The sequence below is a fragment of the Motacilla alba genome, chromosome 1A, assembly GCF_015832195.1.
Source record: "Motacilla alba alba isolate MOTALB_02 chromosome 1A, Motacilla_alba_V1.0_pri, whole genome shotgun sequence".
Taxonomy (NCBI): domain Eukaryota; kingdom Metazoa; phylum Chordata; class Aves; order Passeriformes; family Motacillidae; genus Motacilla; species Motacilla alba.
The window spans coordinates 65,856,074-65,880,592 of NC_052031.1; the positions used below are offsets into that span (position 1 = coordinate 65,856,074).

Consider the following 24,519-nt stretch of genomic DNA (forward strand, 5'->3'; position numbering starts at 1 on the left):
CAGAGTAAAGCCTCCAGTCACCTGAAGGAGAGTGCCCCCATGGAAGAAAACGCCGTCCTGTCACTCAGTTTGTGACAGAAAGCAGCTCCAGATTTCAGCAGCGATGCTTCCCTCCCTGCCAGTCGGTAAAACCCAGCCAGCGCTGGGAATCGGCGGGAAGCACCGCTGGAAGCCCAGCTGGCTGCTCTGTGCAGGTATGAGCTACCACCACTCGGGAGCTGACGATGCTCCCATCTCTGGAGAGCCCCAGAACCCGCGCCCAGCCGCCTCCCGGTCGGACCACCGGGGAAGGCGGTGGGTGGCAGCGACCCGGGACTGGATCCCCGCTGCCCCTCGGCCGAGCGGGCCCGCCCTCCCGGGGCGGATCCTCGCAACGCCCGGGGCAGCGCCGCCGCCGCATCCCCATCCGCATCCCCATCCGCATCCCTACAGGCGGCGCCGCTGGGGCCGCGGCGAAGTGAAGGCGGCTGAACCGGAGCGACGGAGCGCAGCGCCCCTCGGCCCCTCCGCCCCTCGGCCCCGCTCCCGGTGAGTTCCCGGGGGACGCGGCTTCCCCGGAGCCGAAGCGGCGCGGCGCCGGGCGAGCTGTCGGGCTGGGAATGCCGCCGCGGTGCCGGGGGAGCGTGGAAGGGAAGGGGCGGGCGCTCCGCGGGGCTCGGTGGGGTCGGGGAGCAGAGCTCCGGCGGGGCTGTGCGGGAGCGGCTCTCTCGGCCCGCAGCCCCGGCGGGAGGATGGTCCAGGGACTGGCCGGAACCTTCCGAGTGGGAAATCCCCAGCGATCTGCTGGTGGCTGCCAAATCTGGCACCCAAATGGGATGGGCTGCCAGCCAAGCCCCGAGGGTGGGGATGGCAAGCAAAGGCTGCTGCCAGAAGTGGCCCCGCTGTTACTGTCTGGGCACCTGTCATTGCCCAGGCAGCTGGATGGGGGCACAAGCCGTGGCGCCTGAGGCAGCAATCCGGCAGCTTTGGACACCTTCCAGGGAGAAGAGAATGAGCTGGTGGGCCAGAGTGAGGTCGGGACACTGTTAGGGATCCCACCCGCTAGGGGCTGTTCCAGGGCTTGTGCATTTCCCATGTGTGACCTGCCTTTGGCCTTGGGAAAGATTACAGTTGCCAGGACAATGGAGGACCTGTGATTTTGAGATAGGCTTTCTAAGGACTTCCTTCAATGGATAGACACAGAGCCTATATTTCACTCAGCTGTTTGTGTCGCTTAGCAGAGTAAAGGAAACCAGCATCCCAGACTGTCTCCACAGGGGTGTTGCTTGGTGTGGTGCATCATGGAGAGAGCTGTCTTTGGCCCCTTTCTTCTCAGGGCTCTTGGTGGAATAGAAAACAAGAAAGCCTGCAGAAGGAAAGGTGAATAGGGGATTCTCACTTCAGTGGTGGTCTCCTGAAAGCCAAAATGCCTGGAGCTTAGATTGAGTTTGAGGTAACACCATCTTCTGAGTAGAGATTCAGACAGCCAGAACTGGTTCTTGGAGAGTTCCCACTCTGCTTTGAGCAGCAAGTGCAGACTCCAGATGGCTTCACACAGTTTTACTTACAGGCATGTTCAGTGTTTAGAAAAGAAACAGCACTTCAGCCAAAGTTCCAAGAATCAGATTCTTTGATTTTTTTTTGTGAGAGACAAGAGGAGGCTCTTAATAGAAATATTTATCCTGTGTGTTTCATAACAACATTTCAGAAGTAGATGTCAACCCCAGTACAAGGAGCATGGGACCAGCAGTTCCCCAGCAGGATAAAGCCTTCCTGCACCTGCAGAGCACCCCTTGTATATCTGTGTATGTATATTCACATACATATTTTCAAAGAAGGTTCTTCTCTTAATGCTTTTGAGTGGGAGCATCTACATTTAATGAAGAAAAGCCATCATCCTCCCATGACATTCCTTGAATGACACAACAAACACCATTAATGGTGAGCAAACAGTTTTTACAGGAGAGAATGGTATCTTTTCAGTACATTTACTTCCAAGAGGATACCATTTTCCCATGGCTCCATTTCCCCATGCATTTGGAAGAGCTGGCTTTTCCCCTGTGTTTGCCACACTGTTGAGCTGTATCAGTTGGTTGGTGACCAAGACACGTTTGCGTTGTTCAGGGCCACCAGCAGGTTCGTGGCAGCCTTCTGCAACTCTTCCTCCTTCACTGCCTTCCCAACAGACATCAACAGCTTCATTGTCTGCAGTGAAGTCTGCACCTGGCTGTCCAGTATCCTCAGGAGGAGATCCTCGATGTCACTGTTGGGCAGATGTCCTTGCTGCTGGCCACTGGCTGTCACCTCTGTGGCTTGTGGGCCGGAAGGATATGGTTGTGTGCTCACAGGTAAGGAGGTGGGGATCACAGCTGCCTCTGTGTCAGGACTGGAGTGAGATGTGGGAGACATGGGGGGAACTGGCAGGGGACCAAAGCTGCTGGATGACATGGCATCACTGCTCATGATGGCGCTGGCATCCCCTTTGATGCGCTGCTTCGCTCTGCTGCGTCCTGGGCACACAGTCCTCTGTGGAGGAGAAAACATTCCTCTGGAGAGCCTTAGGAGCAGGCACCTATGCACAGCCCTGTTCTGTGTTTTAGCTCTCACTGCACAATCTCACCTTTCCCATTTCCTACTAAGATGAGCCCAGGAATGCAAAATAAACCTTCTTATCCTTTCCTTGTCAAGTCTCCCCATAAACCTCTCTTGGGTTTCACAGTTCTCCTTTGCTCTCTTCTGGCCTACATGAATCCTCCTTTCTTCTGGAGAAACCTAGATTGTCTCAACTTGTCTGGGAATGAGAGCTGGGGAAGAGGGCTGAGGTGGTCCTCAAAAGTTGATTTTCTTGAAGAATGCCTTCTGCAAAGTCTCTTTTTTGGCAAGTGGCTGCAGGTGCCATCTGTGTTAGCTAATCAGCTTGGTGTGAGTGCCCCTGGGTGATGGGCTGCCCATGGTTCTTTTCTATCTTCCCTGTCTTTTAGCTTTGTGTCTTCCTACTTACTCATATTCAGGGCTCTCTCTTTTGCCTATTAATTGCCCAGAGCACACCACAGTCTTCAGAAAATAGCTAAATAACTCACCTTAAGGAAATAATTTTTCATAATACAGCGATAAAGAGAAAAGGTGCAGAAGTTGTGGAAGAAAGGATTTCCTGGCAGTTCGGAGCATACAGGCCCTAGAAAGAGGCAAATAAAGACACAGACCCAGTGACAGGCTCCAGTGCTGGCATCCCCCTTAGCAATAACCTCCCTGTGGAGTGACATCCCTCCATGAAAACCCCTGTGTCAAATGGGGACCTTTTGAGAAACTCCACTGCTTCTTGGCCATCTTCATGACCCAAGAGGTGAGAGGAGGCTCGTCCTAAGGACACATGTGGATCCAATGAAAGGTGAGAGAGGATGCCCATGAGCACATGCCTTCTCCTCACTGCAGGATTGCTACCCACCTCTCTCTCCCCCCACCCCTCCTCCCCAGATCCTGAGGGTTTCCTCACCCAGGAATTTAGGGCCATGCAGGACTCCTGTCCAACTGCCTGCCCTTGGGAATCATGGTTGGCTTTACCTGAAGGGACGACTCCGTGGTTTTCATACTCATCCAGTCTCTGGACGAGTGAGTTCTTGCAGCCGTACAGCTCACGGAGGTGGCAGGCAGTTCTGGCTTGGATGGTGATCCGCAGGAACTTGAAGAACTGGTGGTATTCCTGGTCAGAGAGTGGTGTTCCTGGCTGCTGTGCCTTTGTGCCCCGAGGGCCAGCTATGCAGCCCCAGCCCAAGAGCACTGGTGGAAAACAGAGTGCAGGGAGTCAGAGGGCGAAGGAATTGCTAACCACCACATGCTCGGAAGAGCTGGAGGACTGAATCCCGATCTCTGTTGCCTTTTATGGGTGCAGGATCCAGCACATGGAAAATGCATTTACAAGCTAGAGATAGAAGGTCTAGACCTGTGGAAAACATGCTTCGCCCATGTTGAAAGGAGTGACAGTACGTGGCTGAGGGACCTTCACCAAAGCTCTGGAGATTCAGATCTTGAACTGGGAGAAATGTCTTGGAAGTCATGGCTGAAACTGAGAATATTGCTCTGTTGTTGAGGCTGGAGCAAGTAGACTGTTTCCTTCCAAGATTTTTAGCCTCTGCAAACTCTCTTAATTTGGCTAAATAGGTCTTTAATGAAGGTCCTCTCTCAGACCTCTTTCTCCTGCTTCCCCTGTTGCTTTACTGGGCAAACTCTTCCCTCTTAGCCTTGTGGGTTAACTCCAGACCTGTGCCTTAGTGCTTGTGTCTGGTTTAATGCACCCAGCTGTCCCTGTCACCACATCTCCAGGCTCCACCTTGCTCCAGCCTGTGCCCACTGCATCCAGATCTAACTCCTGTCTGGCTCTTAGGTCGCTCTGTAGCCCTCCTTGATGAGTAAAATACCAACTCCAGTGGTGAAAATTGCCAAAATCATAAGCCCTGGGATCTTTGCACCTGAGGCATTGGAGGATGCTTCATCCCTTCCTTTTGCCTCCAAGCTGAGGAGCGATGGGGAGAGTGCAGAGCAGCTGGGTTGGCTGCCCTTCCTCGCAACTGGGCTTGGAGGAGGGGCATTTCCTACTCACCAGACAAAGCCAGATAAGCCCACAAGGCCGTCATGACACTGGGAGCAGTGCCTGTGACAGTTGGGGCCCACTTGCACTGCTGGAGCTGTCACCTCTGCTGCTCTGCCACTGATGTCACAGACACCTGCGTTCTGAACGCTCCATCCCCTGCTGCTCCTGCCTCCTCCCTGCTGCCCCCTCCCCCAGGCAGTGTTTGGGCATGAACAGGTGTGTGTGACTCTTCCTGCTCACTGCCAGCCCTGTAAAACCCATCTGGAAAGAGGCAGACAAAAGGCCATTTTTATGGAGCACAGGACAGGAAATTCTGCCTTCGAGCTGCTGCTGTTGATAATGTGTGAGCAGACCAAAATCTTGTCTCTTGTCCAGATATGTGCATGCTTGGCTGATCCATTAGGACAGGATCCACGAAGCACCAAACAGGGCTTCAGACCATGGCAGAACACACTAGGAAGAAAGGTGATGGAGACAAAATGGTTTGAGGAATCAATAGTTTTCTTACACAAAACTCATCAGGAGGCATTTTTGGTCTGGAAGAGCAGCAGGACGAACATCCAGACACCTGTGAGAAGGCTGTGAGCTGTCAGGCGGCTCTCTGGACATCTGGTTGACCTGTGTGTGCTACCTGAGCTGGCCCTGGTTATTGGCCCTGAACAGTGGCGTCATAGTGTGCATGGCAGGACAGCCAGTGACCCTGACCCATGTTTCTGGGCATCCTTTTCCTATGGTCTAGGTTACTTTCAGCTCCTAAATACTTCTGCTTGTGTAATCTCCCCCTGCAGCACTGCTACCATGACTGGTATTTATTATGTCTGTTTTCCTTCCTCTGATCAGGACCTGCAGTCCCCAGCTTGGCTTTAATGTTTTGGATAAATGAAGAGAAGCAGGTTTGTGACCAGAAGCAGCCCAACACTGAGCCAGTAGAGAGACTGCCCACAAGGTGAGAAATTGCATGGAGCATGTCTTGAAAGGGAAGGGCTGAATGATGAAAATTTGGGGTGTACCATGCTGCACACTCCACACTCCTCCTGCCCCTCCTGCTTCCTCAGTAAAAAGATTCTGCTTCCAGGAAGATCTGTAGGCAGAGTATGGCAAAGCCCTGTGATATCTAGTACCCTTTCAAAAAGACCCTGTCCAAAATGAAATCAATCTTGTGTATTTTTCAGCAAAGAATATACTCATAATGTTAAAAGACATAAACCAAAGCATGGCTTTTTCATTTTTTTGTGCTGACAATATTTGACAATATTTGGGTCAGTTTGCTGCTTTGAGGTGCTTTTGAGTACCTTTGTTTGTACTGCAAACGTTTTCCAGCCGTGAGTGTTGTAAACAAAGCTTTGGGGATTGGTACAACCAGTGTAGTGGTGTCTTCCAAAATCTGCAGATCAGCTGAAACAAAACCGAGGGGTTTAGTCTGCTGCATCATGTCCTGCTCCATGTGGCAGGATGATGTTCAGTCTGTAAGCAGTGCTGCCCAGCCCACTGTTCCTCACACTCTAGCATGAATTTCCAATGTGTGTCTCCAAATGAGTATAACCTATGAAAAACCAGGAGCCTCCAAATGTTTCAGTCTAAAGGTTAATAAACCAGCTTATCATTCCACTCAGTTGTCTAGCTGTTCTGTAGATGAACTCTAGATACAATTTGCTGCAGAGCTTTCTTTTTAAGGAAAAGGGCTATGACTGGAAGGAAGAAAGGAATAAATAGTCTGCTGGGTGGGGGCGGATGTTTCTGTGCTGCAGGCTGATTTCTTCCATGATCAACCATGGCTGATCTCTTGGCTGAAGAGCAGTGATTCACAGGCAGCAGGAGGAGAAGTAGCTACAGTGGGAATTATTAAGGAAAGCAGTCATGATGTTCCTCTAACCTTGCTAGACATGGGAACTTCAAAGGCAAGCATGTGACGGTCTTGCCCTTTAGGGCTGTAACTTTGACAGAGGATCCCCTTTGCAGTCTGTGCTGCAGTGGTCTCCCATCCTTGAGTCGCATTCCCTTCCCTCTCATCTCAGTCTCCATGCCCTTACTGTGCCCTGAGAAGATACCAAGAGGCTGTCTTCTGTGCTGCCAGCTCATAGTGGGTGACATGCAGCAGGTCTTGGTGGTCTCCCTGTCTGGATTTCCCCCTCAGGGAAGCAGGGAGTTACTCATTGTTAGTTCCTGTGTTCACTCCAGTAGGTGACAAGACCATGGGTGACACGCAGAAGGGCAGCCTTCATCAGGAAGGTTCAATGAGAGCTGAACCCCATCTGTTCACCTTCAGGAAACTCACAGGAGATTCCCTCCAGGAGACCAATCACAGACAGGACCACAGGCAGGGGAGGAGGGAGACGTTTTCCAAAGAGATGGGGAATGGTACCTCCTTATGGGATGGAAGTCTGGGAGTGCAAGGACAGTAAAGCCCACATCAGCAATGCTATCCTTGCTGAGGATGAGTCAGACTGCCCATGTGGGGGAACAGTGCCATTTGGATTCAGCAGGTGGGGGTGAAAACCTCCAAGTGCCCAGATTGTGGGAAGAACTTCAGCCGGAGTTCATACCTGAGCCAGCAAGAGAGGATCCACCTGGCAGAGAAACCCTTCAGCTGCTCCCAGTGTGGCAAGAGTTTCACCTTCAATTCAGACCTGATCACCAGCGGATCCACCCAGGGGAGAAGCCCTACCAGTGCAGCAAGTGTGAGAAGACTTTCAGCCAGAGGTCTAACGTGATCAGGCACCAGTGCACCCACACAGGAGAGAGACACTGCCTGTCCCACTTTTCTTTCTATTTTCTAAATCTTACATGGGACAAAGAATTCCTACCTCGTGATGGCAAAGTAACACAAAACTAATGGCTGTTTCCCAGAAAACCTGGATGCAGAAGTGCTTCCAGTTGAAAGGCAGTCTATAGCTTCTCCCATATTTGTTGTTGCTGATTTGAAACCCCTTCCAACGTGGGACATCAACAAAACAGACAAAACTGTGGCCTTACATTATTTAACCCCAAAAGAAGGGATTTGCCCCTAGATGACCTAGTCTGAACCACTACACGATGAGTTCTCACTGCTGGTCCAAAGACTGATGACAATTGTCTTGTTCTTGTTCTTTTTATGCTGCTCTTCTTTAGCTCGCTGTTGTTTCCAGAGTATTAACAAATACAGTTTGGCATTTAAGGACTGAGTATTCTACAAACCCCTTTTACATGACAGTGTTTCATTGCTGGGCGTTTCCATCCTAAATCAAACCTTTTTTTTCCCCCTCTCTGTAATGTAAATTTCTGTCCCTGCGTGCGCAGGGAGGGCACAGGGAAGGAGGACGAGCGGCGGGGCGGCTTTGGGCGTTCGCGAAGGGCTTTTCTGTGCGGGGCGGCTCTTCCGCCGCGTCACGGGAAGGGGCGGCCGCGGCCGCGGCGCCCGGTTCGAAGCGGGGCGGGATGGAGAGCGGGGAGGCGGCGGCGGCAGGTCCCGGTGCGGGCCGCTTCCCGTTCCCCTACACTCCGTACCGCATCCAGGAGCAGTTCATGGAGGCGCTGTACGGCGCGCTGGAGGCCGGCCGGGTTGGCATCTTCGAGAGCCCCACGGGCACGGTGAGACGGCGGGGCCGAGCGGGGCCGCGGCGGCGGCGGCAGCGCTGCTCACCTTGCTGGCTCTCCGTGACAGGGCAAATCGCTGAGCCTCATCTGCGGGGCCCTGGCGTGGCTCCGGGACTGCGAGGAGAAGCGGCGGCAGGAGGAGGCGCGGCTGCTGGCGCTCGGGGCCGGCGGGCAGGACGCGCTGAGCCCGCAGCAGGCGCGGCCGGGCAGCGCGGACGCGGCCGGGCAGCCGGACTGGGTCACGGCCTTCGTGCAGAAGAAAGAGGAGCGGGACATGGTGGACAGGCTGAAGGTGGGGAAGCGCTCGTGTGTGAAATAACGAGGAAAGGATCGGGAGGGCTGATATCACATAGTCACAGCATGGCTGGGGCTGGGAGGGACTCTAGGGGTCACCTAGAACAGCCTCTCTGCTCGAGCAGAGCGCGGTACCCGGTGTCCGGGCGGCTTTTTAGCATCTCCCGGGAAGGGAACTCCACCGCCTCTCCGGGCAAACTGTTCCTGTATCCTGGATGGTGAGCGGAGAACACGCGAGGCAAGTTTGCTGGTGGTGTGTCTTTGCCTGCAGGCTGCCCAAGATAGGAAACCGTATTGCTTTGAGCAGGGAGCACTCCGGGAGAACGGCACCCCGTACCAGCAATTTTGTTTCCATTAGTCTTTTTTCTATGCCCAGAGCATAAGTAGTGATACCAAGGGTTGAGGACTAAATCCACTTAATCCTGCCTACACTCTCCCATTTTTGTAGGAAGAGCAGATCAGAAGGAAAAAGCGAGAAGATCGTCTTGAGAAAATCCGGCACAACGTGCAGTTAAAATACGCAGCAAAGAGGAAGGTGAGTTATTCCACGGAGATCAAAACTTTCTGTTTTGGTCACCTTCAGTGTTGTTCATATTTGCTTATGTGTGACTTCACACTGACTTTTCCAACCCACCTGTTTGAGGAGCTCTTAGTATGAGGTTTCTGAAATTGGTCATCCAAAATTATTTGCTAATTTTTCTTTTAAAAGTACGGATGTGAAAAATAATTTGTGCATCAGTAATTTCCTGTGATAGTTTTTGTGTGTGGACAAAAATGATGTGTGTTCTGATTGCCTTCCGGCTTTCTGCTTTTCTTTTAAAAGCTTTAATACTAAGAAGCTTTTTTTGGAAAGATCTCTGTTTTATGAACATGTGTGAACAGTCTGTACTTCTGGACTAAAAATGGTAATAAAGTTCACAGATATATATTTCCTCTCATTTAGGTTCATGAACTGGCCTCAGTGCTCGTGATGGTTTTTGATTATATGAGTTATATTTCCCAGAAATACTCAGTTCAGGTCTCCAAATAGATTTATTAGTCTGCAAGGCTATTAATTTCTAGTGTGCTCTATCTCAAATACTGTGTAATGTTTTGGTCAACTCCTGTCAAAATGATATGACAGAAATAGTAAAGAATGGAAATAAAAAACAAATGGAACTGAGAACTTGTCTCTTAAAAAGAGGATGAAGAGTATGTGTAATGAGAAGCATGATGAAAAGCAAGAAAGCAACTGAGAGAAATATTATGGAGATTCAGAAAAGCAACTGATTAATCTTTTCTGTAGTGCTTACTAGCTGCATTTTCTGTATAATTCCATGGTAATAAAATGTTCATTGACATTGGAAGATACTGTTTTGAGATGGAAAAAATGAACTTCTCTTTGTCGTGACACAAAAGTTAATCAGAAAACTTGTCTTCAACAGTTCAACTGAATTTTTGTAGAGAGGTAGACTTGTGTTAGAGTAACAGTCATCCAACTGGAGAAAAAACAGCAAGAGAAATCTTGTTCTAAACCAGAGCTGATTCTAGCTTTGAGTTAAATGTGCACAGAGTGTTTATGTCCTTACATGTTTGTTTGTTCAGGTTTATTTACACACTATTTTCTCTCAGCAGACATCTTTTATGGACCACTTTAAGCAATTAATACTGAATTACATGTACATTTCATTGAGAGTCTATTAGCTCAGCAGGCCTTTTGCAGACAAGGTCCTTTATGTTTCCCCTTCATAGCCATCTGTGTGGGCAAGTCTTTGGCTTTGGTAACAGCTGCCTTCTGTAGGGCTGAACAGCTTCAGCCTTCTGTGAGGGACTGTGCTGTCTTCTGACCTGTTCATGCCATAAAGTAACCCCTGTGCCACTTTCTTTTCATATGGGAAATGCTGTGCCTTTGTATTCCTTCCAGAGATGTGAGGAGGATGAGGCAAAGCGCCTTCTTCAGCTCAGCAAGGAGGCTCTTTCAGAGGGAGCTGGAGAGGGTGCTCTGGACCAGCTGGATCAAAATGAGGAAGAGCTGATTCTTGATGAATATGAGAGTGATGATGAAAAGAAAGGGGTATCTGGGTAAGGACAGGGACTGAGGGGATTCCATGCTAAGGAAACATTTTCTATCTAATTTTTGTCTTGCCCTGATTAAAGAAGTTGTGCAGATTTTATTAAAAAGTGTGTTTTTCACCTTTTCAAACAGTGTAAGGTGGTGGTTGTTCTGGGGTTTTATTTAATTGGTTGTTTGGGGGGGATTTTAGTTTGGTTTGTTTTGGTTTCTTTAAACCTTTGTTAGACTGATCTGAGTGACTTAAAGTGCTTTCTGAGAAAGTGCCCCTTAAAATGTGTAGCAGTGTCCTGCCTTTATCTATGCCCAGCTTCCCAAAGAGTGCCTCTGGATGCTGAGTGAATGACTTGAGATCAAGTTCCTTGCATTAGAAAAGCAGAATGGAACTCAGGACACCAGAGGAAGCTGTCAGTTCTGCAGATTAGCACTGGCATCTTTTGATACTCTAACGGCAGAGATGTTCACATTTCTGAAGACAGAGCTTTGGCATGAAAATCCCATGCACACTTTTCCCTCCAATGCATTTGCTTTGTGCAGAAAGCCAGAAGCCATACTTCAGCACAAAAAACCGAACACATTTAAATTACAAATTTACTAATTAGTGTCTAGACATATCCTTCTGCCTTAAAAATTGAAGAACACGTAACTACTTTTTGTATATGTAGGTAGTCTATCAAACATTGAACTGCTGTTTTTGAGGAGCTCAGTGGCAGCTGAATGCTTTCCTGGAGCCCTTCTTTGTGCAATATCCGAAGGGTGGTAAATTGCTTCTAATGGGAAAGCTTTACAAAAATAAATAAATAAGCTCACCCAATAATAATATAGCACTGATTAGCTTATGCCTGAGGCTTAGAGGCCCCTCAATCAAAAGGAAAAAAAAAAGTATTGAACTTGGAAAAAAGGCACAGCCCAGGAGATATTTTTTCCTTTAAAGAGAAAGGCTTGATTTGATTATGCACACTTACTCTGTTCTTAAAAAGTTAAATTTTCTTTTATCACCTGAGATGAGTTCTGAGGCTCTTTTTGAGATGACTTAATCATCTCTCTTGAGACCCCACTTTTGTGGTGGAGCATCATTTGATTCTTACTGTCAATGGTCTGCTGAAAGGAAACAGTTTGAGCTTTCTCTTTTCTTAGGCTGGAAGAGGATGATGATGATGATTTGGAAGAGGAGCATGTGACTAAGGTGAGATGAGGAAATTAAATAGTGCCACTTCACAGAATAATGTAGGAGTGAGCAGAATTATGGCTTCCTTGCACCTTTCCAGCAGTCAGGCAGTAGGATTTAGGAACTAGCTTCCAAAACCTGCCAGCTTTGTTGATAAAGACAGCTAGTTCTGCTGTGCTCATCTCCTTCTGGGCTACACTGCCTGCCTAAGCAGCTTGCTGTGCTAGCACTGCTTCGTTTTTGCTGTGGCTTGCTGTAAAAGCATACAGCAATAAATAGTTTTTTATTGCTCTCCCATGGTGAATCTCTGTTTTATAGAGACCTTGGAAAATTGAATGGCAACAAAAGCAAATGCAGAGGAGAAAACAAAGATGGGGCTTTTGGCCTCAGCATTTTTAAGGTGACACTTAAACCTGTGCCTTTCCTTGTGCTTTTGAAGGCTTGAGCAAGGTGAGCCTTGCTGAAGTGCTTGGCTGCTTCCTTATAGGATTGGTCATAGGTAGGGATTGGCTTCCATATTCTTCTTGTCTTCCCTTTGTTCTTCCTCATTGCAGATCTACTACTGCAGCCGCACTCACTCCCAGCTGTCCCAGTTTGTGCATGAGGTGCAGAAAAGTCCTTTTGGCAAAGACACACGTCTGGTCTCCTTGGGATCCAGGCAGGTACGTGGTGGTGTTCTCAGGGACCCAGAACGCATTGCCAGGAGCCGTGTGGATCTGGTGCCACAGAAATCACCTTGGCGACTGGCTGAGTTTCCTGTTGAAAAACTAAGGCAGCCATGGGTTGCAACACAGATCTGTGTGATGTACATTTTTCTGTGAATCTGTTTTGGTAATTTACCCTTTGATGTAAATACAAGAATGTTTTACCTTTTCTAATATGGAGTATTACAGGTGTCTGAGTCACTGAGAAGGTGCTCCTGTTAGTAAACTAGTACTTCTGGCAGCATTTTTCAGAAGCTGTTGTGTAGCAGTGAGCCCTCTTTTTCTCATTTTTTTCCTCCTAAGTTTCTGTGAGTTTTGAGCATGTTTGTAGCAGTTAGTGTGTACAATGTCTAACTGGTAGACTTTTCATTTTTGAATGAGATTGCTTTGAAGAAAAGCTTTTATTTTACAGCAGGGGGTGCACCTGGGGGCACTCAGCTGTGAATTGACTCCCTTCCTCTTCCTCTCTTTGCACGTGCCAGAATCTGTGTGTGAATGAGGAGGTGCGACGCCTGGGCACTCTCCAGCTCATCAATGACCGCTGCATGGAGATGCAAAAGAACAAACATGGTAAGAATGCTCCCAGCCTGGGGAAGCAATTCCTAATAAAGGTGTCATGAGAGTGTGGGCACTGCCAGTCAATTCTAGCACAAGTGGTAGAAGCTTCAAAATGATGGGTTGGAGGAACAGGAATCCTTGATGCTTTTCTTGATCTCCAGGCTATGCTGAGATCAGGATAAATTTTCTGAGTGTCTTAAGCTGGTCAAGACTTCTGCACAGAAAGATACTTGTGGTTGTTAACTCAATGCTAGAAATGTTGGAAGATGTCACATGCTGAATCTAACTGGCAAGAGTAGTGTCCACTATGGAGATGGAAAGGTTACTGCTGAATAATTTAAAAATAGGTGATAGGCCAGGAATACACAGGACAAAGCTTGCTTTGAAATCCATGAGGTTCTGAAAAGTGGTTGTTCTAGGCTGTTGTGTGTGTTGCTCATAGCTTCCTTTTGATTTCTGCTGTTAGAAAAGAAGAGCAATGAGGAGAATGAGGGGAAGAAGAGACGTGTGAGTCGCACCGTGTGCCCATTTTATTCCTTCGAGCAAATGCAGTTTCTCCGTGATGAAGTTCTAGTGGAAGTGAAGGATATTGAGCAGTTGGTGTCCTTGGGAAGGGAGACTAAAGCCTGCCCATATTATGGGAGTCGATTTGCTATCCCTGCTGCTCAGGTAAGGTGTAACAGTTCTAGTGGCATTAATGCCAGGCACTCTACAAATGAACTCATGGCCTGCTCCCTCTAGTACCATAACTTAGATAGGGGGAGTCTGTAAACAGGCTGTGTTTCTGTCAGCTGTAGTTTTGCTCAGACAGCAAAGGAAAATGAGAATTCCCATCAGAAGTTCATAAGGATGCTCTATGTCTCAGCATTTTGAAATACTTGAGCAGTTCAGCAAGTGTGAGGCAATACTGGCATACAGGTGTACTCTTAGATCTTAGCACCACTCTTCTTCCTTGCTGGGTTCTCTCTGAAGAGTTTCAGTGCTCCAAAGGAGATTTAGAAGGTAACCTGAGCCCACATGCAGTTGTAGCATAATCATTTCTCTTCAGCTTACATCTCAGTGCCCCTCTCAGGCATGTGCTCCTGGTTTTGTTTTTACTTTTCCCATAATAAGAGTAAGTCACTTGGCTGAATTCTGCATAGCCCTCTGATACAGGCTGTTGATGAGTGGTTGTAGAATGCCTTAAGTTTGTAAGGATGAGAGCTGGAATCAGGGCAGTGTGTGCCTCTCCTGTAGCTGGTGGTGCTGCCCTATCAGATGCTTTTGCATGAGCCTACCAGGAACGCTGCTGGGATCAAGCTGAAGGACCAGGTTGTGATCATTGACGAGGCCCACAACCTCATAGACACCATCACCTGTATCCATAGTGCCGAGGTCAGCGGCTCTCAGGTGAGTCACAGCCTGGCCTGCTGATGGGGAGGGAGGTCTGCTTCCAGCAGTGCTCTTTCTTCTCTCCTTTATAACAACAGCTTCTTTCTGTTTGTGCAGCTGTGCTGTGCCCACTCCCAGCTGTCGCAGTACATGGAGCGATACAGGTGAGGACCCTGGGGAAAAACAGCTGAGCAGAGGCAAGGTCTGTGGATGCCTTGGCTTGCCCCATGGCTGCAGGGTCTTTCTTGCTTTTCCCAAGTGGAAAGTTACTGCATTAAGAGTTCTGCAGATGAAAAGACACTTGCTTCATTATCTCTGTCTAGAATCTGTCTAAGTCAGACTCCCGGGGCTGGCATTAAGCAGCAAGAAGGGGATACCCTGAGGATTCTGTTTTCCCCTTATACACTCAGTTCCTTTCCCAATATCTCCCTCTAATCACTTCTACTTTGTGATGCAGAGTTTCAAAAGATTCAGCCTTTCATATCTCTCCCTTAGTCTTCCATTGTGCTGACTGCATTACGGTAGAAGCAGGAAGCTCTGAGGAGGAGGAAGCTGTATGTGGGTTTTGGCTCTGCATCTTGCCATCCCTGCAGATTGTTGTGTTCAATGATAATAACTCTGAATGTTTGGAGCATTATTGCAACAGGGTCTTGAGGCATCACTGCCATTGTAGTAAACCAACTGTAATTAATATGCAAGGAGAAGTGCAATGGTAGGAACAGTGCGGGGAGCATGGATAAATGCTTTGGGATGACCTTGGGCAGGATATCCAGATGACTGTGCCCTGCCACAAATAGGGAGAGTGAACTTGGAAGAAATCTTAGTTCCTGACTCTCCAAAATGAAGAAGAGTTCATGTACCTGTTTCTGCAGCTCATCTGCTTTGGTTAGTCCCTGAAGAGCTTTTGGGGCCTAAACGTGTCTCATTTTTCATAGGAAACGTTTGAAGGCAAAGAACTTGATGTACATTAAGCAGATCCTGTATTTACTGGAGCAGTTTGTGGCTATGCTGGGAGGTAAGCAAACCTTTTGTGTCTCCAGAGATACTGATAAACTCTGAGCTAGTCCTCAGGATACTGTCCCCCTTCCACCTCTGCAGAGACTGCAGGGAAGTGTTGCTTATGTGTAGGTTCAGATGCCAGTAGTTTTGTTTCACAGGTTGGTTTGTACGTGGGGAAGTTGACCGATGCCTACTGGAACCCTTCTCTTTGTTTCACTAGCTTAGGAGCAGCAGATGACATTGAAAGTTGGTAGAGGCAGTTTCCTTTTCTCTGTGGTTTCGAGATCCAGTTGAAGTGGGGATGATGTAAGATGCTAAGTGAGGAATACAGCAGATGTATAACAGTGTAGCACAAGAACTGCATGAAATAAATCTCTAGGTCATCTGGTGGCAAGGCCTCTGTGTGTGTCAGCATGCATCTGCAGAATGAATCTTTCTTGAGTGGTGCCTTTCCTTTGTGAAAAAATATTTTGCTTTGATTTTAGGTCCACAGGAATTTGCAGGGCTCACTCCTTTTCTCCAGTGATCTGTTTCCTAGACCTTAGTGTGTCTTGAGGAGGGCATGTCCTAAGTTCATGTAGAACTTCCTCCATGCCAGGGGAAATGCAGCCCTTTGGGGCTGCAAAAGTGAGATGAGAGGTCGGTGTTAAACCCTAGGACATAAAATGCAGTGAGTGGCAGTAATTGATCCTGTTCTGGCTGTCGGGTTCTGGGCATGTAGGTGTCCTTAGGTCTTTCTCTTCCTCCCAGTTGCCTGCCAGCCTCTGTGCTTCCCAGCTCCTTGCTGCTGCTGTGAGGATGGATGAGGGATGTGTTGCAGTCCCTTCCCTTTGTCTTTGCAGCATGATGACTACACAGGGTGTGAGCATTTCTGATCCGATCCCCCACCCTACCTGCTGCTTCCTGCCACAGAAGGAATGTAGGTGGTGTTCCCTAGGATGCAGCAGCACACTTGTTCTGCAGTGTAGGGCTACTCTGCAGGGCAAATTAAAACTGAGTGGGAGCTGGCGTTTTATCTGATGTGTAGTTACTTCTTGGGTTTTTTGTGCACTGTACCCGTCAAACTCAATCTTTAATTTCCTGCTTAATTTTGAGATAGATTTAAGCCTTCCTTGAATTGGTTTCATGCTTTACAGGTAATGTGAACCAGAATCCTGGATGTCAGGCAGTTTCCCAAACAGGTAAGACTGGAGTGAACTCCTGGGGTATGGAGCTATCAGTCAGGGACATGGGTGTGGGCAGTAAGAGATGCAGGTCCAGCAGCAGCAGCTAATAATTTCTTTTCCCCTTCTCTCTCTTTTCTTTCAGGGACAGTACTAAAATCCATCAACGACTTCCTATTTCAGAGCCAGATTGACAATATCAACCTCTTCAAGGTAATGCAAACGTTGGGGCACAGGTGGTGGTGACTTGTTTGAGATTATTATGTGAAAGCTGGAAGAAGAGCCAAAGCCCATGCTTTCTAACTGCCTGTAAGGCAAAGCTACACTGTAAGAGCTGTGGATGCAGAAATTTTGCTACTCCAGTAATCTAACTGCCCCCCTTGAGCCTCCAAACACAGCACCTTAACACCGTGTGTTTCCACTCTGGAATGCCATTGTAATAAACTCTCGTCTGGCTGGTGGTGCCCACGAAGAGCTGTGCACCTCTCCCCAAAACACAGCAAGTGACAGCCTTGCTGGACAGGGATCAAGGACAGCAGCATGGGAGAAGGGGTGCTGAATGCCAGTTCATTTTCCTGTCTTCCTCCAACAGGTTCAGCGGTACTGTGAGAAGAGCCTGATCAGCAGGAAGGTACTTGCCCTGAGGTTTCATGGTCAGCAGTGTTCCAATGCTGTTTCACACCTGCAGTTTGAGATGGAAGATGCAGCAGCTGGGTGGGAGCTTGTCTTCTCCATCCTGTTCTGCAAACAAACTGGGTCCTATAAAAAGTACTATATGGGCAGATTAACTCTTGCTTATCCAGAAAGGAAAAATACAATGTGGTTTACCACGGTATTCCAGAGGGTGTCAATTCTGTGCTGCTTGGCCTCAAATTTGCCAGCCAAGTAGACTGCATTGCAGTGGAAGAACAGACATCAGAAACTTGTTTTGCTTTTGATTCAGTGGGTGTAAGAAGGTAATGGGAGCTGATACATTCTGATTAGGCTGGTTTGTGAACACCTACTGAGGAACCTAATTTGTGGCAGGCCAGCAAACCTGCATTTATATTCTCTGATTCCTGCTGTTGGTCTTTCTTGCTTTTGTTTGGCAGCTTTTTGGGTTTGTGGAGCGATATGGGAGCCCCGCCTCAGCTGTGAAGACCAACAAGGAGAACCAGAAGCTGGCTGGTTTGCAGGACTTTCTTCTGACCCTGCAGCAGGGATCTGATAAGGATGGTGAGTTCAGGCATCCTCTCCTTGTGAATCTGTGGACAGAATTAGGATGTGGAACCTGCATCTCTCTGCATGAGGAAAGGAGGGAAGCAGATGTGCAGAATGAGAGACTGAAGAAGGTGTCCTGCATGGGTGCTTTTTAACAGGTCTCACTAGCTGACCTAGGCAACTGTACATTGCATTAGTGAGGTCCCTTTCAAACTGAATGATGTAATTCCATGTTCCCACCATAGGCACTCAAGCTTTGCATTTCTGTGTCCTGCTGGCTCTGGGACCTGAGCTACTGTGTGTAGTAGCTTTGCTTAGTGCTTCCATCCACAAAAATCAGATTTTTTTTAATTTAGCAACGAGACAGAATTTGGGTTTTCCCCTTTAATGGGTATTTATTCTCTGTCTGCATGTGTAGGTGAGGTATTGTGTTCCTGTAAAGCATGTTTTGTGTTTAACCTGTGTCTTTACATGTGTGGCCTAAGTTGCCTGCCTCTCCTGTCTTTTTTGGGCCAGCAGGTACCCCCCAGAGCCCTCCCGTGGAGGCTGAGCACGACCAGCTCCGAACCACCTCTCCACTGATGCAGATTGAAGGATTTCTCTCAGCCCTCACAAATGCAAACCAAGATGGCAGAGTCATTCTCAACAGGCAAGGTACTGGAAAGGGTGAGCTGGGGAGAGGTGGCATGAGTCAGTCACAAGCAGGGTGCTTCACTGGCACTGAGGGAGGAGATGTAAGAGTCTGTGGGGAACCTGCCTTTGTGCCATCTGTGATGTAGGCTGGCAGGCTTGGTCTGTCTGAGGATGCTTATGACCCCAAGGGAATTTTTAACCAAGGGCGTTGGGGCCAGGCTTTGCAGAGATCTGCTCCCACTTTGGATGTCAAGTTTTGTCTTGCAATTTACTGTGCCTGTTGTACAGCTCCAAGGAGATTAGGAAGCAGAAGGTAACTTCCAGGTTGGATTACCTGCTGCTGCCTCTGTCTGTGTTGAACAGCAAGTCTTTGAGAGTTGGGTACCTGCCAGAGTACCCAGGTCAGGAGGGAGAATCTCTCACATCCCTGAGTATGTGTCACAGCTAGTTCCTGAACCTCTTCTCTCCTTTTCCCAGGCACAGTTGGTCAGAGCAGCCTTAAATTCCTCTTGCTGAATCCAGCTGTCCACTTTGCCAAGGTCGTGGAAGAATGCCGTGCTGTCATCATTGCCGGAGGCACCATGCAGCCGGTGAGGGAATAAGGAATAAGCTGTGCTGGGGTCTCAGGAGGTCGGTGGTGCCATCTGCAAGCCGGGGTGGCAAGAGAGCAGCCAGGCTGAGCTCGTGGTAGGTTGGAACTAGCACGGGGAGCAGCGGCAGGAGCTCGTGGTGCCATCCTTTTCTGCAGGGCCAGGGATCCCGCAGGGAGCAGGCCGGGGCTGTGCGGAGCGGCAGCGCCGCAGTGTGCGGGCAGAGGGCGCTGCCGCTCCTCTGCTGGGCCGGCCGGGGGCTGCCCTGGACCTGCAGCGCTGGTGCTGCTGCTGCTGTAGAGGTTTTTGGGACACCGGTACTTTATTTTCTTTGTTTGTGCATCTTAGGTGGCTGATTTCCGAGAGCAGCTGCTGTGCTGTGCTGGCGTGGACCCTGCCCGTATCGTGGAGTTCTCCTGTGGTGAGTGCCAGGCTGGCAGGGAGGGCTCAGCAGCTGCAAGGGCTGCAGTTTGCTTTTAACACTATTCTGTTGGCACTCAAAGCAATGTAGCATCTTTCCTAAAAATCAGGGCAGCAAAGGGGTGTGAGTTCCCTTTCACTCGGAGCTCCCCCTGAGGTGTTGAGTGGTATTAGCAGGCAGTGTGCCATGCCTTCCTCCCAGGGGCCGAGGGGATGGAAGTTGGAGCAGCTGAGTGACTTAGGTACTTAGACTTAGCCAGGCAAACATTTGCCTCTGTCACTAGAATGCAATAAAAGTTCTTCAGCTCATGGGGTTTGTGCCAACAGCAGTGATGTTGACTCTCCCTATTTGTTTTTGTCCCTAGGACATGTGATTCCTCCAGAAAATATTTTACCCATCATCCTCTGCAGTGGTCCTTCCAACCAGCAGCTGGAGTTCACTTACCAGACCAGAGACCTGCCTCAGATGGTCAGTTTGTCCTTTGTTCCCTTCCTTGGGATCTCTTTTTTGCTTCGCATGCTTGTCTTTCAGAGCAGGGTACACTCTGTGTTTAAGAGAGGGGCTGAGAAAAAGCCGTGGCAAAGGAAATCACAGAAGCAGCTGCAGGTGTTTTGGCACGTCTTCCTTCTTCCTGTGGCAGGCCAGTGCTAGACACTAGGTCTGCTCTGCCCCTGCTGAATCTCAAGCAGATGTGCTAACCAGCTCTCAATATCTGTTCCAATGGGACAGCTTTCATCCACTGAGGCAAACCCTCCTTTCCTGAATGACCACAGCTCCACAGCCATAACAGAAACCCTGGGCTAGGGAAGAAGGCCAAGCAGTGAAGAGCTTTTAGTGATGCCCAGCTCCCCATGTTCTCACAGACCTGGCATATTTCCCACATTTTTTCCTCCCCTAAGGCATGTCATAAGGAAGGTGTGATCCTGGGATTGAGCAGAGAATTGGAGCAGCATTAGCTGGGGCTCCTGTCAGCTGCAATATGCTCTAATCTCTCTTGCAGATGGATGAGACAGGTCGAATCCTTTGCAACCTGTGCAATGTGATCCCGGGAGGTGTGGTGTGCTTCTTCCCCTCCTACGAATATGAGAAGCAGGTGTATGGACACTGGGAGAAGACAGGGCTGCTCTCCCGCCTGGCAGCCAGGAAGAAGGTGATTGTGCAGCCAGGGCAGTTGGTACTTTCCGTGGAGGTGTCAAACCCAAACAATTCCATATGCATTATGGACCTCTCTGAGTTGTTCCCATGGTCAGTGCAGCAGAGCAGAATGGATGTTTATCCAGCTAATCCCTCCAGTAACGAATAAATTACACTTCCTGGGCGGCTGAGCACTGAGCTGCAATCTAAATGAGATTGATTGCAGCTATACATTCTTGAAGTGCACTCTCTGTGTGGTGGCCATAGGGGCAGACAGTCTTTGCTATCCATAGCCAGCAGGCTTGTTCTCTTGTGGCTGGGAGGGGCTGTTCAGGTTGAGCTCGTGCAGGGAATTTGTTTTTCCCAGGCTCATCTGTGCGTCCCTTGAGCACAGACCAGCACAGCCAAGGGCTAGGCAGAGTGAGACAACAGTGCAGTTCATAAGACAAATGACATTTTGCTATCTGCCAGAAGTAGAGATGAGAACTGGAAGACTAGCAGTGGTGACTCCTGTTGAAGGAGCAATGAGAAACATTCAATAGGGAGATCACTGCAAATATGAAGTCTTTGCAATGACTCTCACAAGTATTAGAAAGCTGGGTATGGAAAGTCAGGCGGTTCAGGTTGCAGTGCAGGGATCTTGGATCATGTGCCAGGGGAAAGAAAAATTACATAGACCCTGGCTGTGACTTGTGTGCACCAAAAGCTAAACAACTTACCACAGTCCCAGATATTTCACAGCCTTGGTGATTCTTGGCATTCTGGCACATGGGACAGCCTGTAGGTTTTTGGCTGGAAGCATTGTGCTTCATTTTTAATGTGTTTGTAGAGTTACCGCTCCGAGTGCCTTTTCAGGTGTGTCCTGTCAGGGTCCCAGTGCTCTGCCTGGTTCCTCCATGGCTTTGGGCCACACACAGTTTGTTCCAAATTTCAACTCCGAATTGTTCTTGTTTTGCCTTTGCAGTCTCCAGCAAATTGGGTATGTATTAGCAAGGCAACTGGGTATAAGTGCAGCAAGTGAGACTTTCAGCTGCCCACACACAAGATCAAATCTTAGCAGGGGAAGGTTCAAGCCTTTCCTGAGGTTGCTGTGGTGAGATCACACTGAGATTATATACAAATCACACAGCGAAAGTTAATTTAAATCAGAAGCTTAAATAGCTACTTTTCAATAAGTTAGTGTTGGCTTGTATTTGTAAGTGCCAGTTATTTTTCTACTGAAAGACTGATTTTGACTGGTAAAAATTTATATTACTTCTTGCTAACCAAAGGAAAACACATTCTGTAGGGTCTTTACTGTTACAGAGAAGATAGATGTTGGACCTCTTGATTACTAGGAAAACTACTTGTGTTTTAGGCCAAGGTACAGCACCTATAAAATAGAGCTAAATTAACTGAAGAGGTTTTCATTAACTAATTAGGTGTGCTAGAATAACATAAATATTTACTACTTTATTTATGCTTTGCGTGAAAAGGTAATTTTTTCACCGGGCAAGGGGAGCATCTGCTTGGAATTAATTGATGATTCAAACTGATTGGTCCTGTCCCTGTCCTCCAAGATCTTGCAGCTGTAGAGTCTCCTGACCCCAGAGTATCTTGATTCATAGGTGCCAGAGGTGCACATTGCTTTTTTGCCTCTCAGCTCTCGGATGACTTGTAACTTCTTGCAGTACTGAACAAGTCTCCCAAAGCTGAAAGGGAATGTTGGAGGGGCAGGAGCAGCTGCTGCTTCCTTCAGAGCCCAGCTGAAAAGAGCTGTAGTGCATTTTCAGGGTGGAGGAAAGGTACTGGTTAAGTTAGTTTTTTAGGCAATTTTCCCTTCCATGGCCTCAGTTCCATATGTTGTTTAATGCATGGGGGTAAAGTGATTTGCTTTCTTTAAACTGTTTGCTTCCTTGCTGTGTTGCTGAACTGATGAACTGTGCCTGACAGATCTTTCAGGAGCCTAAGAAAGCCAACCAGGTGGAGCAGGTGCTAGTGGAATATGCCAAATGCATAAAGGTAAGCTGAGCAGGCAGTCTGGTGGGAGTGTGGCAGCCCAGCAGGTATGGGAATGCTGCAAAGGAGGGCACTTTGAACAAGGAAAGAGGGCTCTAGCCTAGGTGTGGGAGTGTTTCTGAAGCAAAGAAATATTCCCTGCTCTGGTTTAAGTTGCTGGTCCCTCTCCTGCAGCGCTGCAGCCAGACAGGAGGACAGATGACAGGAGCCCTGCTGCTTTCTGTAGTTGGAGGCAAAATGAGTGAAGGGATAAATTTCTCCGATGACCTGGGAAGGTAAGGTGACTGCTCCTTGGAAAGCCAGCTCTGGCTTGTGCTGTAGTGACTCCAAGCATGATGGGCACATCAGTACTTGCACGGATAGAAAATCCTGGGGAATGTGTGTCTTAGCTGATGCTTAAAGCAACAGGAGGGTCTGCTGGGTGGAGTAAAACCCACCTGTCCAGGCCACTCTTCCCGTGAATAATGCAGTTAGGCTTGCTGTGCTAGATAATCCCTTGTTCTGGCACCCTGAATCACTCTGCAGCTCTTTTCAGCACGTGCTTGTCAGACTGCTGTGCTTTATTGCTGCCTTTGGTTTGCAGGGCTGGCTGTCTTTCAGGGTGCAGTGACCTCTAATTTATCAGTGTATTGGCAAAGTGCCCTAGGATGAGACAAGAATAATGCAGTCCTCCCTTGCAGGTGTGTGATTATGGTGGGAATGCCTTACCCCAACATCAGATCTCCAGAACTCCAGGAAAAAATGACCTGGCTTGACAAAACAATGGTAAGAGCCACTTACATCTCTGTCTCTTTCAATTCTGTTTTATAGTACTAACTTCCCAGCACATGAGTCCCAGAGCTGCCTTCAGAGGTTTTATATTCCTTGAGCTTGCCCTCATTTCCCAGATGGTGTGGTACTGAGAGCACAGCCTTCTCCAGGCTGCTCCTGAACAGGTGGCCCTAAACACAGAGGAAGTTCGGTGGAGGGAAATGCCACCAGGACTTGCTGGCAGCTCTGAGCTCCAAGGGGAGCAAGGACCCTTCAACCCAGAGGGGGTGGCAGGGTGGTAGAAGCTGCTTGCTAGGATCATTTGTCTCTTCTCATTGCTCACTGGAGGTGCTGTTCCTGGGGACAAGACTTCTGCCTTCAAGGGCACCTTGGGTTGGCTCTTTGTGAACACTCAACAGAGTTTTCTGACTGCAGCCTTTCTTCTGTTCCTCCTTACTCTCCACTTGGGGTCTGCCTGGCTACCCACTCACCCTGCAGGGGTAAAAGTATTTACCTCACTTTGTCAGTAAGACTCCCCAAGTTGATTTAGATCTGCCTTGTGTTCAGACTTGCCTATTTCTTCTTTCCAGCCCAGAGCTGGTGGCCAGGCACCGAGCAGAGTGCTGATTGAAAACCTGTGCATGAAGGCAGTAAACCAGTCGATAGGTAATTCATCCTTCCTTGGACAGGCTGGGGGACACGAAACATACTGAAGGAGGAGGGTAGGAAAAAGGATGCATTACAGATGATGGGAATGTGATCTTCCTTGTCTGAGACCAATTGACTGGGCCACTCTTTGTTTGTATCCTCTGTGCAGGCAGAGCCATTCGCCATCAGAAGGACTTTGCAAGCATCCTGCTCCTGGACCACAGGTACGCACGCCCTGCCATCTTTAACAAACTGCCCCAGTGGATCAGGGAGAGGACCCAGGTGAAACCTGCCTTTGGATCAGCGTTTGCAGAGTTAAGAAAGGTCAGAACTTGTATCTTGTGTCCTGCTACCAACACTGTTCCCCACTGTCCTCATCTGGACCTTCTTAGAGCCTTCCTTTAGAGTAAGGCCAAGGACAAACTGCCTGGTCTTGTGTGTTCCCAGTTCCATCGAGGCAAGTTGGATGCTTTGTGATGTGGAGCAGAGAACAGATGGTATTCATCATTATGACTTACACCTCTGAAGACTAGGTAAAGTAACACAAGTTGCTGCTTTTCTTACCATGGACTTCATAAAATCTCTGCCTTCTGCCTCCTTTGTGGATATTTGCTGTTCAGTATCTGAGTGCTATGATGGTGAGATAGCCTTCAGCACCACAGTCAGGAGGAAAAAACTGGTTGTAGGTCTGAGGCAGG

At 48.6% G+C, this 24,519-nt stretch overlaps 1 protein-coding gene across 6 annotated transcripts; it reads left to right on the forward strand.

Annotated features, from left to right (window-relative positions):
• Window positions 1-507: 507 nt before the first annotated feature.
• DDX11 (DEAD/H-box helicase 11) lies at window positions 508-24,407 on the forward strand. Of its 6 annotated transcripts, XM_038155620.1 has the most exons (27): window positions 508-528; window positions 2,166-2,327; window positions 5,408-5,513; window positions 8,208-8,432; window positions 8,883-8,969; window positions 10,338-10,495; window positions 11,622-11,670; window positions 12,207-12,314; window positions 12,839-12,926; window positions 13,381-13,583; window positions 14,151-14,303; window positions 14,403-14,449; window positions 15,221-15,300; window positions 16,421-16,465; window positions 16,593-16,660; window positions 17,040-17,078; window positions 17,539-17,662; window positions 18,164-18,301; window positions 18,758-18,870; window positions 19,219-19,291; window positions 19,656-19,759; window positions 20,292-20,441; window positions 22,358-22,426; window positions 22,598-22,698; window positions 23,104-23,188; window positions 23,764-23,839; window positions 23,991-24,398. In XM_038155620.1, the coding sequence occupies exons 4-27, from the start codon at window positions 8,415-8,417 to the stop codon at window positions 24,224-24,226; spliced, it is 2,412 nt and encodes an 803-aa protein (XP_038011548.1). In that variant the 5' UTR covers window positions 508-528; window positions 2,166-2,327; window positions 5,408-5,513; window positions 8,208-8,414; the 3' UTR covers window positions 24,227-24,398. The 6 variants fall into 6 exon arrangements, with proteins under 6 accessions (XP_038011548.1, XP_038011545.1, XP_038011546.1 ...); XM_038155617.1 differs by lacking the exons at window positions 508-528; window positions 2,166-2,327; window positions 5,408-5,513 and adding an exon at window positions 7,955-8,134 and having other exon boundaries at window positions 23,991-24,145; window positions 24,269-24,407; XM_038155618.1 differs by lacking the exons at window positions 508-528; window positions 2,166-2,327; window positions 5,408-5,513 and adding an exon at window positions 7,955-8,134 and having other exon boundaries at window positions 18,167-18,301; window positions 23,991-24,145; window positions 24,269-24,407.
• The last annotated feature ends 112 nt before the right edge of the window (window positions 24,408-24,519 follow it).

Coding starts and splice junctions, on each gene's coding strand:
- DDX11 (XM_038155615.1), top strand. CDS start 7,982: ATGGAGAGCGGGGAGGCGGCGGCGGCAGGTCCCGGTGCGGGCCGCTTC. Junction 17,663..18,163: donor GCAGGGATCTGATAAGGATG/GTGAGTTCAGGC, acceptor TTTTTGGGCCAG/CAGGTACCCCCCAGAGCCCT. Junction 18,302..18,757: donor AGTCATTCTCAACAGGCAAG/GTACTGGAAAGG, acceptor TCCTTTTCCCAG/GCACAGTTGGTCAGAGCAGC.